The sequence below is a fragment of the Falco peregrinus genome, chromosome 15, assembly GCF_023634155.1.
Source record: "Falco peregrinus isolate bFalPer1 chromosome 15, bFalPer1.pri, whole genome shotgun sequence".
Taxonomy (NCBI): Eukaryota; Metazoa; Chordata; class Aves; order Falconiformes; family Falconidae; genus Falco; species Falco peregrinus.
In genome coordinates this window covers 1096094-1110979 of record NC_073735.1, presented here as the reverse complement: position 1 = coordinate 1110979, position 14886 = coordinate 1096094, and the positions used below count along the sequence as shown (strand labels likewise).

Sequence of the window (14886 nt, the reverse complement as noted above, 5' to 3'; positions counted from 1 at the left end):
CTCTGTGAGAGGACACTCATCACACTTCATCTCCTCTGACTCTGCGCTAGGCTTTGCTGAGGGAGGCAGGGAAGGAGCAGATCTCAGATACTCTACCATTCTCCATGTGGTTCCTCTCTATGAAGTTGCGGCCAAGGTCTGCCTTGCAGATCTTCTCCACATGCCTCATGCAGACGTTTAGGAGGTCATCTCTGAGGAGTCCCATAGATGGGCTCATGCTCTCCCCTTCAAGCAGCACACTGTATGTTGGGAGAGATGGAGGGGGGACATAATTCCGCATCAAAGCCCCAAACTCCTGCCAAAAAAGAAGGGAGGAGATGTTACTGAGGAACATAAGAGATGGAGGCTAGATCCTAGGGAACTGGCTAATGTTAGGGTCCAAATAGTATGAAGTCCAAACCAGAACATTGAAGATGCAGGAGGCAGATGAATTTTCTGCCCATGAACTGTAGCCATCTACAAAAAATAACCAGGCATTGGAACACCTAAGTTCTTCACCTGTTAGAGCAGAGACAGCTTCAGATGTCAAGGTTGGTTCCTGCCATGCGATGCACTGAACTGGAGAAGGTTAATGCATTTTGCATCAAATTGGGATTTGTGTTTGGGACAATTCTTGTCCTCATGGGAAAAAAAGGAAAGGAAAATGAGATCTCAGTTACCTGCAGGAAGAGCACGGAGTCACTGATCTGGTGGATCTGCTCCCTGTTCTCCTTGTCCTCCCGCAGAAGCTTTGCCCTCTCTTCCAGCTCATCCACAATTTCTTTCACGTTCTCTGAAGCAATCTTTTCCCTCTGGTCCAGGGCAGCCTTCACTTCATCCCTCTGCCTCTCCAGGTCACGGATCAGCTCTTTGAAATGCTGGTCCACTGTGGCTTTCTCGTTGGTGGTGTAGTTCTGCAAAGGGAAGGAGCAGAGAGAGGAGGCAGCAGGAAAGATACAGAAGAAATAAAATATTAAACTTCTCAGTGAGTCATTTGCTGATAGGGAATAGAGGGGGATACGTTCAAGCATTCTCAGCACTTGGACTGTGACTGTGGGGACTCTGGGTACATAAGTCTTAGCACCAGAAAAGTTGTGCCAAGAAAAGTCATATGTATTCTTGCAATAATTGTGTGTGTGCAATCTAAAGGGCATGCTGTCTTCCTGATTAAAAAAGCATATCTTTTATTTCAATTAATGAACTGCGCTCTTAAGTGATGTTTAAAACCACTGTTTAACATTCTAAATCATAGTTCTGGCTCCTCAAGAATTTGAGGACCAGATTCCCACCATTTCAAAGGATGAAAGGTGCTGAAACACTTTTTACAAACCTGACCTCTAGGTCCCTCTGAAGGACTGTGGATGTAACTATATTCAGAGTTAAAATTTCTAGGTCAGATTTCCAATAATAATAATAATAGTAATAATAATAATAATAATAAAGAAGACGAAAAGCAGAACTGGCAAGCCAATGTACATGTACCACATAAAAGGGAGAAGAATGGCTTTGCCTATTAATATCATGCAAATTTTCTGGGGTGTCTCCAAATAGTGTTTTCACTGTTCTATTCAGTTAGGGTATAAATGAAAAAAATAAATAACACCATTACTGTATTCTCATCCTTAGTGTGGTGAAAGAATTATAAAGGAGCCCTACATCAGTATGGAAATAAGCTGTTCCACTATAAAGATGTTTGTTGGTGCATCTGTTCCTATTGCTTTATCTCTGGGCAATCCAGAGCCCTTCTGGAGTTTATTTTTGTGTGTGGTCTAGCAGGAAAAAAAGCAGCACACCTTTGTTTCCGAATCAGCTTGGCTACTGGTGGCTGAAGAGCTGTAAGGGACCCGAAGCAGGGAGGTGCCCTGGATCCCTTTGCAACAAGGCTGTGCTGCCTCTCACTGATGCCCTGCAGGGTACGCTGCGGGATGACTCCAGTGGGAGTTGTTGTTTCCAAGATTTGACATGAGTGAGTTTTGGAGAGTGATGAGATAGACGCTGGGTAAGGGATGGAGTAAGAGCTGGATATGTCAGAGAAACTGAGGAAAGGAGGATAGGCATGTGAGAGAGTGGGGGTTGGGAAGTGGCAGACACAGGAGAGCCAGAGAAGTGAACTTAAAATAATATCCTGTACGCACCTTGATACGGTCCCTCTCCTTCTGCCACTTATCCATTTCATCTTCTACCTCAATGATCTTCAGCTGCAGTTGCTCTTTCTGCAGTGAAAGCTCAGCCTGCGAGAAGAAGGGAGTCTCATGAACCTGGGGCTGAGGGTGGCCTGCTTCAAAGAGGCGCTGTGCTTCCACTTACGCGCTTGGCCCTGAACAATAACAGCTGGGAGGTACAGGTTCCTGGCACTGCTTGAAATGGAGATCATGTGCTGACACTGGACAAGATCCCAGAGCTCCTGGCTGGGTCAAGCGATTCAGCTCCCTCAGCAAAGACAGCAGCAGAAGCACCCACCTACTAGGCTACCGTCATGGTGCCGCTTTTAATCACATTAGAGTCATTAGCTGGAGGGGGAAGAGGCCTGTTTCAAAATTCAGCTGTGTATGCAGTGAAGGGCCCATCCCAGGGTGTGCCTCTGCAGCAATAACAGTTTTAATGTAATTATGGAATGACGTTTGACGAGTGTTGCAACAAGAGGACGATGCCTCCGGCAGGAATTGTGTTTAGACAGGATTGTGGATTAATTTGCTCTGAATTGAGAGCTTTCATGTTATGATGAAGCTGGGGAATGCTTGGAAAAAATAAAAAAAAAACAGGAGGAGGGAAGAGGTGTAGTCAACCATGCTTGGCTTAGATCAGCAATTTCACGGGGATTCATTTGCATTTCGTTTTGCACTGGCTTCCCAGAGAAGCCCAGACCAGACAATTGCATGCGAGGCAGCTCACAGAAGCGGAGCCCGCGGAGGGCTGGGCAGCTGCGCACTGGTGTGACACGCCGGCTGGCGTGCGTGCCGTGCCCCTGGACCAGACCGGGACCTGGCTGTGCAGTAATGCCTTGCGCCGTTAACTCTGGGCCGCACCTCCCTCGGTCATTCCTATTCAACCACCTCCCTGCCCAACAGATCATGACAAAGCCTTTGTTTACGCATTTCAAGATCTTTCTGTGTTTCATGTGTGTACAGGTTGGTCAGAGCCAGCTGTCACTACAGGCAATCTGCTGGAACAGTCACCCGCAGAGCTGGTTAGGAGCTAGGCGGATGGCAGAAATGACATGTATTCCACAGCTGACCTATGTCACATTAGAAAAGTTCTGAAGACCCACTGTTCATGCGTGTGGGATCCTTTGGCAAATGGATGTATCACCCAAAAGCACTTACATTTAGGCCAACAGTTAGAGGCAGGAGAGACGAGGGATGGATCAGCCCACTCCCACCACAACTAACACATGAGGTTTCCTTGCCGTTAAAGCACAAGGTGTAGTTCTCACTGCTTTGTCACGCATCCAAGAACATAATACAACATGAAAACCTGGGTCTTCTCTTGTCATCATAGTTGCCATTGAGGTGGGAGTTTAAAAGTTTTCAATTCCCCATTCCAGTAGAAACCAGCATCGCACAATGAAGAGCAGGCAACAAGCTGTCAACCAGCTCAGACCAAGGAAATCAGGGCTCTTGTCTTGGTGCCAGTCACCATAGTGTCTGAGCAACCTCTTGAGCTTGAATCAAGCACAGCTGCATCCCAGAGCCATTGACTTTTGCTGTTCCAATTTAGAAAATCTCTATTTATAGAGGGAAAACAATTTGGTAGTTGTTCTATTGCTTTATGAAACAGAAGAAAGGGGGAACACAGAAGGCAAATGTACTCAAAGGTACCTCAATGCCAGAAGAGCTGCACCCTCACTTTGTCATTGTGATTGTCCTTGTTTCTTGAGAGCTGGGAGAGCACTGGCCCTCTAAATATTATCCATACACCCTGACAGTCTTCAGTAGTCAACTGAATGCTGTCGTGAGCTGAAGGTCATATGCTACAGGGGTTCAGGGCAGACACAGAAGGGTTTTGCAGTACAGGATCATCAGGAAACCATATGGCTATCAAGATGAGAAAATTTGGTCTACTACTGATCAAGAGAGGCATGAGCTTGATACTATAGTTTTCACATTTTCAAGACAGTGACTTGGAGCAGTGCATGCTTTTTTCCATTCTCATGTGCACTGTAAGATGTCCTCTGCATCAAGATGCAGAGGTGCACAACCATCTTTGCACAGCAGGGAAATGCAATGAGATAAAAAGCATTTTAGACCCAAATATCCATTGCACTGCCGCAACCAACGGGAGAAATTATAATGCAAGTTGTTTCCTTGAGCCACAGAGCTACATCCAGATGGCATTAATTGCTAGCAAGGTTAAGGGCACATCTCCTGAGCAGTGGGAGGTCTTGTTTCCCTCCTTGACCCTAAATATCTGGACTATCTTATGACAAGAATGTGAGTGAAATCGTCAGAGAAGGATTGGAAGGATTGTTTTGAGAAGAGCAGACCATTTACAGCCATGTGGACACTCCCAAATACAAGGGGCTTTAAAAGAAAGATAATAAGAAAAAAGATTCAGGTGATGGCTGGAAGGTAGTGATAACAACATTATAATTTTATAGTACTTTTTAATTAAGATGGGTCTCAAAGGAATTTTGCAAACTATTAATTGCTCAAAAGTGATAGCTACCTCTTAACAGCTTGTTGCAGTTATAATATCCCTTCACCCAGAAAGTCTGGGTGCCTCTGGGATGGGATGTAACAACTCTTTAAGAGCAGACCCACACTGCAATTTAGAGTGAGGATTGTGATTTGCAAATGGAAATTACAGAGATAGTTCCAATAGCCAGAATGCAAATACCACACTCATCCAGGTTCAGCATGGGTTAAAACGCCCATACTGAGGGCAAAAGGAAACACTAGTACAGACACCAGCAAGGGCAAGGGAGAGGAAGGGGACTGTTTCATTGCATGGTAGCGCAAACATTAAAAGTAGTTTTACCATTGAAAAAATGTTAAAGGGGTCCAGGAAGGCTCTGGAATAGTACAAGAACTGGTGAAGTAGGCACCAGGAGGTGGATTCAGTAGTGGGGCTCTGGAGATGGACCAGGATGTAAGGGGTTCAGCAAAGGTGATTTCATGATGTTTTTAAGGCCCTGTTCAGTCTGGCACTGGCTGTAAGACTGCTTTAGCTGCCCAGGTCTATCCTGTGTCACGTTTACAGCAGGCTGGCTACAGCTACCAGGGACAGCCAACTTCTCAGCTTCATCCCCTGTGAAGAAACTTCTCTCCTAGCTTTCTTCGTATTTCTCAGATTTTCCAGGGTCAACAATCCCAGATCCCTTACGTGATTGACCACCCAGAACAAATCCCTGGGGTGAGGCTTGGGGTCCAGAAGGTCCTAGTGAAAGATAATACAGCAGATCCACCCGTTGCAGGCGGGAGTCCCTACAGTGCAGAAATACCACTACCGGTGAAGAAGATCTGGGAAATACAGGTTTAGACCATTCAGTTTGACTGTAGCAAGTTGATAAATACTGGCACTGAGAGTCTTTGAGCTAAGAGAGGATCCCCTATTAGAGTCTGAGTTAATTAGGACAGTCAAGAGGCCTAAGTGAAAGTTCAGAGTGTGCACCTAAACATCCACAACCAAGCCCAGCCCTTGTGGTGTAAAGGACCTAAAGATGTGAGATTATGAGTCTTGCATCATGATGCAACTCCTTTTTGCAAGGCGGCAATACAAGCATCATCATGTCTTAATGCTCTGGGAACCCAGTCCCTGCGTCCCTGAATCAGGGAACACCCGTGTCACCAGCCTGGGAGAGCTATGCTAATTACCTAACAGCAACAACCAAATGCAATAATGAAGCTAGAAAAAAGTGTTTAAACTAGTTGTCCCTGTACAGGGCCCGTGTTGGACATGACCTGGCTGAGAAATCAGCAAATTGTTTGAGACCTAATTTCTGCCGGTTTAGCCATTACATTTTTCTGTCTAAGCTTTTGTTAACCAGAGGTGGGTGTCAGTGGGCTACAGTCTGGGGAGACTGCCAGCAACCTGCAAAATGCCACTAGTCACTGCATGACCTGAGGCCAGAAAAGGCTCTCTGTTTTGCACAGTTTGACGAGAGTTCCTTCCTTGCAAAGTGGTGGGTTTTCCCTGGGTTCTGCCCTCACTGTAGAGGCATTACCATAGAATGCAGGCAGACAGGCAAATCTACTGTAATCAAAATTTGCAGCAGGTCAGCTTCCCCAGCCGCCCCGCTAGGGAACATCCTGCAGGAAACTGCGCCGTCTCTGTGGAAAGAGCATCTATTTAAGCTGTGTCCGCAGAGCAACCACAACTGGTGTAGATAAGGTCTCACAGCCGCACCATGCCCTAACCTTGCATCGGTGAGAACGACCAAAATCCCTTCCGCTGGCATATTGATACATCCTCGTTTGCTCTCTATTCAGGCAGCGAAAGCAATACCGAGAGGGCTCAAATGGATGTCCCTCTGGATCCATCTCTGTGGATGGTTGACTTCAAAGCCTAGTTCAGACTCTGTGAAGTCTCTCCTTTTAAAAGTCCCTTTGTTGAAACAAGGAACACCCAGCTCCCATTTCTGCACAGCAGTTCTCTGGTGCCTCTTTAAACCTGCTGTACAATGTGAACTTTTCTTTAAAGGTAAAGATTTAAAGAAAAAAATCAAAGTGCTTTTCACTAGAACTGACCTGACATGCTGAGTACTGAGGCTGGCGCTCGAAAGTAACGCCAGGTTATTTACGGCTCGGTGACTGGCAGGCATATGCGAGGTTGTCTCATTTTGAGAACAGGCCTGTAAAACAGGTTTTGAATGAAGGGACCCCTTTCAAAATGAAGGATGTTGTCTGAAAGGGGGGCTCGAGTTCTGCTGGTAAATCAAGCCGGCCAGAGGGTTTTATTGGCGTGTACAAGCTGCTATTGACAATTCTTACTTTTCAGCTGTGTGTGGTTATTACCCAGCCTCATGGACTTTTTCTTGGTCGTTTCTTGTCCTGATTCTGGCGGGGGTGTTACTTTTCCTTTAAAACTGTAGCAGGAAACTAATGCAAAGTGGATCTGGGGAAGGCATTAAAAGTTTGCTGGGTAAAATAGGTGAATACCACTGGGTGGAAACTCAGACAAAAGGTCTCTGTGTTCCCTGCAACGTTTTCTCTGTCTGACCCCCTGTGCCTTCCACTCCTGCCCGCTCAGCAGCACACCAGGCAAAGGGGGGTGGGTGACTCTCATCCCAAGCTCCTGCGAAGTGGAAGATGGTGCTCTGTTCTCCGTCTGTCTCCCAGGCAGAGAGACACCAGGCTTTCCACTGCTTGCCTAAATGCCCTAATCAGTAGGTATCTGTATACTGGCTTGTTTGCATTCCTCTTCTCTGAAGCTGTACTGTCTCTGTCTGCACTGTGGACCAAGCAGAGTTACCTAATTCTACAGAGGGATTTAAGCTACCCTGTGGTTTCCCAACACTGAGTACAGCACCTCTCTTCCCTGCACGCCTATAGCAAAGACAAACTCATGAAAGAGGCTGTAACCTGCATTAATTCTGCATTACTAAAGGAATACACGTATGTAAAACAAGCATATTACACCTTATTGTGTGACAGTTTTGTGCCACCGAATTGCTGAGCACACAGATTGACAGTCAGGATTAAGCACATCACAGCATAAAAACCACCCCTAGTTCTGCTGGGATCTTCTCCAGCTTTGGAGTCTCAGTATGACCGGGGACTGGGAAGTCCTCGCAGATAAACCAATTGTTCCTTGACAGCCAACACTGTGTGAAAGGGTCTGTCTAGATAGAGCTGTGTTCTTGTCACCAGCCCAGTGGCATAGTTAGCAAATTTGGTGGTAGTCGAGCTACTCAGGAGCTGCTTGGATGCCAAGCTGTCAAAATAGAGCAGGGATAGGGACGACCTGATGTGGGTTTTTTGCTTATTCTTTTCACAAAAGCCAGCAGCACCAGCCACACTTTGCCACTCTTCCAATTTGTGGTCACATTCCAGCTCAGCTGATTTACAAGACTTGAAAAGAATAGGCGGTGCACACAAGGGACTTGGAAATGTTCATTCCTCTTTGTGGTACCTGCTAAGGCTCCACCTATGGTGAATAAATCAGGGCTAGAAATAAACATTTGTAAGCAACAGCTATCCTGTTAATTGTTTTTGTCTGAGTGAATACTCACTCAAGTTACAACATGATCAAAACTCGTTGTCAGGAGAAACTTGCACATGTGTATGATTCATATTGATAAAGCCCTAAATCCTCTGGGCTTAGCAGCTGCAGAAACAGCACAGGACAGTGCAGGAACTAAAGCATGGAGCTAACAAGAGCGGCACAAGGACTCTGAGAAAGAAATCAAATACCATTTAAATCTTAGGTAAAGTCATCTCTGACCAGCTATGGTTGCCTCTTTAAAAGCAAGGTGTTCTAGGTCCATCCAACCTCAGGAAGAAGGATCTGAACAGCTTTGGTTCCTCAGGGAACAACTGTTAACCTCTTCTCAGCAGAAACAGCGAAGAGGAATTGGACAACCTGGCAGACACTAGACGCAGCTTTATGAGAGTTGGGCATATGCTATGTTCAGAGCTGACATCAAAAACACAAGAACAAGCAATTATGAAACAAACAGCAGGCTAGCAAGCCCTGCAGGAATTTCTTTAAGAAAGACAGGCGGAGACATGGAAGAAACCTTGTTTGGTTCAGCAAGGCTGCAAGATGGAGATGACATTGCAAGAAAAGACCAAAAATTTGCACAGAAAGACAAGACATACGCTCTAAATGAGATGCTTTTTTCAGCCTTACAAAGTAATTCTTCCTAGCAGTGTAGGAAGAGTTAAACTGTTCTTCCGAGTTAAGGGTAACACTTTCCAACAGTGGGTACTTGTATGTGCCTGTTCCCCACATCAGAGCACTGGCTTGGGCTGTGCCTAAGGATTTAGCACGCCTTAGTGCCCTTCCAGCTTCTGCCGTGGACTGGCTGAGTGACTCTAGGCAAGTTGGTTTACATTAATGTTTCACGGGTCTCCTTTCTGTAGCCTTTCCTGTCCTGCCTGCTGAGAAGGTTTCTAGGCCAGGACACGCTCTTCCTGCGGGGATGTACAGCACTGAAGACAGTGGGACCCTGATCTTTACTACTACTACTTCATTCAAGTGAGCACTGTTCCACATACCGTGCATCTCCTTAGATGTCCACCTGCTAAACCTATTGTAGTAACACTTCAGGGGGATGATAATGTTTCGTGATTGCCCCAGGGGGTTTTCTTCACCTAACTTTCAGAAGACTCTTCCCACAAGCGTGGCTCAACACTATTATAGCCGTAACAGAAAAGAAAAACAAAACCCCATAATCTCAACTCTAAGTAGCTGAGACAGCAATTTCCAGTAGTAACCCAGCAGCCGCTGATCTGACCGCCTGTGTTCTGGAGGTCCTGAGCTTGAGGAATGCACCCCCTTCCTGGCTGTGGGTGACACTCCAGACACACTGTCAAAACTTGAGGCAGTTTTTGGAAAACTTATCATTTAGGGCTTTGATTCAGCTTCTGCTGAAAGTCAGGGGTAGAAACCAGCTTCCCTACACACCCCCGCCCCCAAATCCACTCTGCCACACACCACCAGCGCTATGCTGCTGTAGCCAGCCATCAGGAGAACGACAGTCCCATTGGAGCAGAAGCCAGGGAATACCAATTCTCCACTAAATGCTTCCCATCCACCACCCCTCATACCAGAACTACATTGCAGACATGATTTGAGGAGAGACTGCGTCAGCTGGAGAGCAAAGGCTGTGGTGTGACATTGAGGTCCATTGGAAAGACTGATGGGAATGTGCAATAAAAAGAGCATTACCTCTTTCCCCGCTTTCTCGATCTCCACTGTCACTGTGCTGTGGTTCTTGTGCTCTTGGAACATGCAGAGGTAGCAGATGCACATCTGGTCTGTCTGACAGAACAGCTCCATGGTCTTCCCATGCACAGGGCACTTTCTTGCTTCAAAGTCCCTGATGGGGTCCAGGAGCTGGTGGTCCCGGAAGGCTGCTCCCTCCAGGTGGGGCTTGAGGTGCAGCTCACAGAAGGAAGCCTGGCACACCAGGCAGGACTTCACGGCCTTTTGCTTGTTATCGATGCAGGAATCACACAGAACATCCTCGAGCTTCACCCTGGGCCGTGACCCAGCTGCTCTGTCAGGCTTGTTGAAGGTGGGTCTTCTCAGGTCCCCCGTCTCCACCAGAGGGAGGGAAGTTTTCTTCAGGTCCCCCATCTGCCCCCCAGAGAACAATGACTTCCTTCCTTCCCCTTCACTGGGCAGGAAGCTCTTTTTGGAATCCAAGGAGAAGAGGGGCTTCCTGAGATCACCTTTCTCTGCAAAGGAGAGGGGCGGTCTCCTCATGTCTCCTATCTGTCCACTGGCATATTGCATCTTCTTTGAATCTGCCGAATCCATGCTGAAGTAGGTCGATCTCTTCTCATCGGAAGACTCCACAAACTGGATGATGGGCCTCTTCCAGTCACTGCCAGAGAAGAGGGAGCTCTTGATTTGCCCTGTCTCCAAAGAAGCACTGCCAGTGCCTTTCATAGCTTCCTTCTCGCCTCCACCAGGGTTTGCGGTCTTCTTCACTTCTTCTTCCTTCTTGGGGGCAGATGGACTCTTCACGTCCTCTGGCTTCCCAGCGGTACCGTTTGTCCTCGCTGCACTCCCCGTTTCCATTGTCTGACCAGGGCAGATTGGCTTCGCTGCTCAGCCTTCCCTCCAGTCCCTGTCTCTCAGCCCTCTCTAAAGCGGGTACGTCTGCCCGGCCGTCGTCTCAGCAAGGAATGACGGTGGAAGGCAGCAAAGATTCTGCCCAAGTGACGCACCTGGAGCTCCTGCAAGGAGGAGGAGAAAGCCTGGATTGTGCTAGGTAGTCGCAGGTAGAAAGAAAGAAACAGACGTTACCAGGGATCAGAAGCTACAGCTGTGCAGTTAATTATACAAGGCAGTCCACACCCAGGAACATTCTTGTCTAACCAGGTTTGGGAGGAAGGGCTGTTTATACACATAGAAAAAAAAAAATTTTTTTTTTTCAAAAATCATTTTCATTAAGATGTAGCAACCAGTTTGACCGCTTGTTTCAAAAATAATTTTGTTCATTGTTGCCAGGAGCTGAGGTTACCTCCTTGCAGAGATGGGCAGGGTCGGAGAGACCATGAGATGCTGAAGATGGGTTTGTTAACTGGGTCATACGCATGCACAAAAATAATGATGGTTGTAATTAAAATGAACGCCTAGAATAAAGCATTCTCAAACTGGGTTCCCCTGAGGGCTTACTGTATTCAGTAGGGCAGGGAGGGGAAATATATGGATAATACTGGGTTTAAAAGACCCTATTATCTTTATTTTGATGCTGGATTTGCGCATGGTTCATCCCTGTAGACCTGGTCCAACTGCGCATCAGAAGAACCCAAATGACCTGAAGTAAAAATTGGCTGGTCCTGTTTTTCCCCCGGGCCATGCAATCTCCACTGATGTGATCAGCAGAATACAACCCCCATCGCCTATTCCATTGCACTATTCTCACTGGGATAAGGGTTTAGGTGTATCTTACGGAGCTCTTCCCATAAATGTCCACCGAACTGAGAGGCATACCTGGAAGAGGAAATATTTTACAGCTAGATGGCCGAAATATTTCTTGCAAGAAAAAAGAACTGAGAAAGAGTTTTAAAAATAGATCTGTCGCCACTAGCTGTATTCCTGGGAAATGTTCAACTTGTCAGAATCGCAGAAGATTTCTGAAGAAAAAGGCTCTTTACAAGCACTGGTGAATTCCATCCACTTCAAAAGAAGGAGTTTGATCTTCTCATATCATTTCAATTTAGCACAGATTATGCTCGGAATTTCAGTGAGATTGCTCTGAGATTAATGCCCAGGGTGTAAATTAACCATGCCTAAGATTTGTGCTTAATTTAATTTTCGCAGAACGCAATGGTGGTGTTGCTGGAGAATGTGATTTTTAGCCCATAATAATGTCTCGTTAGAAATCTGTAACAGAACCCCAGCTGGAAGTGTCCTTAGTAGTGGAAGAAAAATCCAGGTCTGCATTTTGCAGATCTTTTTCAGATGTGGAGGAAATAGAGGCGCAGCCCAAAACAGGAGCAGCATACATTTTGGATCTGATATGGGAATGAGACAGCCAGGAAGCGCCCGCCTTACAGATACAGTTTCTAAGGGCTTTTTCTGTGCAAAATGAGAGAAAAAGGAAGGTAATTTTTTTTTTTTCTCTTCAATTGAAATGCAGTTGGGACCCCTGGCTCATAGATCCAGCCCCTTTTAGTGCCTGTACATCATTATGACTTTCTATATATGATAAATGATTCAGTATCCAGTATTTTTTTGGATAATAGTTGTTGGGAAAGGCCACACCTTTTGCAGTAATTTCTAGTGGACAGGTTTTTTATTAATAGGACCGTAGTCTTTCATAAGTCAGAAGTCATTCTCTGCAATAGGAAAGGGCAATGCTATTTTTTAAAAACAAATTTCATTAAAGAAAGACTGACTGACATATATGTATGTATTTCTTTACCCCGGCTTCTGGGGCTGAGCTAATCTTTATAACATCAACAGTCCTGTAGATCTCCAAGCAATTAAAAATACTGGAGGGTGGAGGTGCCTGTTCTCACGTGTACAGGAAAGATTCAGCAGAGGTTTTCCAAACTAGCATTAATACTTTAAGAAACAAAAAAACATCTACCTGAAGAGATTTGACTTGGAAGAAGGTGGCCCTGGTTTCTCTCATTTTCCTGACACTTTGTTAAGATTTTGGAGTAGGTAAGGCAGTCAAAAGATTAAGGACTGAATTTTTTCATCTTGGTTTTATTGATGCAAATCCAGAGTAAACGAGTTTAATCCTGTTATCCTAGGCAGGCTTGGAACTAACTGGGCTTAGGAGGAGGTTTATTATTGATTCTTCTGTCCATGCAGAGGCACATACAGGACTGACACCCTCCAATAAGTCACATTATGGCTGTACTTTGCCTGACCTACCCTGACGCCAGCCACGGCTTCAGCTCCTCCAGTTGTTGCAGTACTGTGAAGTACGGCCATGCTTGAGATGCAAGACATTGCAATGTCTATCATCTAATGCTGCTCGAATCAGACTCAGATGGGCTGATGTCAGCCCTCATGACAGCCGGTATGTTCCATAAAGCTGTGGGTTCTGCTTTGGCTTTTGAATAGCTTGGGTGGCATCTGTCCTTGCTGCTTATGTCTGGAGAATCCTCAGCGTAAATGCTCTGTGTCAGATGGAAAGAGAGAGGTCATGTGCACGCACACACACAGACTAATGGAGCCAAGCGCAAACTGGATTTCTTGAAGAAAAATCTGTCTGCCAGTCATCTGAGCTGAACCTCCCTCGAGTCCGCAGGAAGAAAGAAAGGATGTCACTCACGTGTGCGCAAGGAACATTCCCTGCTGTTGCCAGTCACTTCTGCTTAATGCCACTTTCACTGGTCCCCTTTCTACCTCAGCTCACTCTTGCAGCATCCCACATGCCTGGCATTAGGCACGTCCCGCTTGCACATACCTGAGGAACCATGGCAGGGCCATGTGTGACCAGCAGCGACTAAATGCATCGCCTCTGCTGCCACGCATCCTGGGACTGCAGCTCTGTCCCATAGCCAAAGGCCAAGCCCACTCTTTTCCCTGTCATCTCTCTGCACATCACACATCATCACATCTTTTTCATGCCAAAAAATTGGTTTTGAACTCACTTCTCTCTTACTAATTCTGCTCCCCCCTGGGAAATCTACTGTTCACACCTCTCCAAGAGTTGAGGTGCACATGGTCTTATCGGTGCTCATAACCACAGCCATGCTGGGAGCCGCAGGAGGACTGCTGGAGTTAAAGTGCAGTTTGTTAGTTAAACAGTAGTTTGTTAGACAATTTGTGCTTCGGTTCCCAACTGTATTTAGAAGGCTTGTGCACACACATGTATTTCAGGCAACTTAGAAGCCAAAATAAAGTACAGACTGGACGTCTCTTTATTGCAGGCTTTCTCTTTGCACCTCCTGGAGGGTGGTTCCTGATTTCTATAGCATGATTTCACACTTGTGTAAGCATCATCTGTGATTTTTGCACCAGCTACCCCTATATTTCCTGCAGAGGACAACTGTCTCCTATCTAGTGCACTGCGTCAAGCCGATCACACAGTATGCCCATGTCTGTGCCTCTGACTCAGAGTATACACCCACGTTTGGCATCTGCAGTGCCTTTCATCTGAAAAACTCGGAGCGTTTTTCAAAGGTTCACAAATTAAACTTGACAACACCTTTGCAAAATAGGTCTGGGTTGCTAACCCCATGTAGCAATTAGGGAAACTGAAGCATATACTGTGGAACAGACTGAAAATTTTCAGCAAAAATGAAACTTTTTTTCTGAAATTGCTATGCAGCCTTTTGCTTGCTCATTCTCTGCTTTTTCATGATTGTGACCCCTCTAAATCCTTGATTTTTTACAAAATATTCCATGACGCTTCTGTTCTTATTTTGAACTTAATTCTTTTATTGTATATGCACCAGTAAGTTTGGGTAGTTTACTGCTTGTATTAAAGTGTTTCCTCTGTGCAACGAGCTGCACAAAAATCCTCATGGGTAGGTGCCTAAAATAAAAAATAATTTCCCCAGGATGGAAAAAGTGGAAAAATTGGGTCCATTTCAAACTAAATAGAATAGAAACAGTTAAGCCAACCCTGGGGCACTCCTTTAGAGAGGCTCCAGAGCAGAGTTTCAAACACCAATGACTGATGAAGTCATGGAAAGTCATAGAGAATTAGATCAACCAGCCCATGATTCACTAGCCCCAGTTCTCACAACAACTCCAACCAAAGCAGGAGCAGGGAACCTGTCTGCTAATTGCCTACTCTGTGCTCTACCCACTAATCCACACTCCCTT

The 14886-nt window shown here is 45.9% G+C and overlaps 1 protein-coding gene across 4 annotated transcripts in view; it reads right to left on the bottom strand.

Annotated features, from left to right (window-relative positions):
• The window catches only part of TRIM29 (tripartite motif containing 29), a 44023-nt gene that overhangs the window by 15799 nt on the left and 13338 nt on the right, over positions 1–14886 (bottom strand). For all 4 annotated transcript variants that reach the window (XM_027794745.2, XM_027794746.2, XM_027794747.2 and 1 more), the window contains exons 2-5: positions 9811–10857; positions 2115–2210; positions 660–893; positions 97–295 (exon numbers count right to left, since the gene is read on the bottom strand). In XM_027794745.2, coding sequence (XP_027650546.1) covers positions 97–295; positions 660–893; positions 2115–2210; positions 9811–10668 — 1387 coding nt within the window. In that variant the 5' untranslated portion in view covers positions 10669–10857. The remainder of the gene's footprint in view (positions 1–96; positions 296–659; positions 894–2114; positions 2211–9810; positions 10858–14886) is intronic.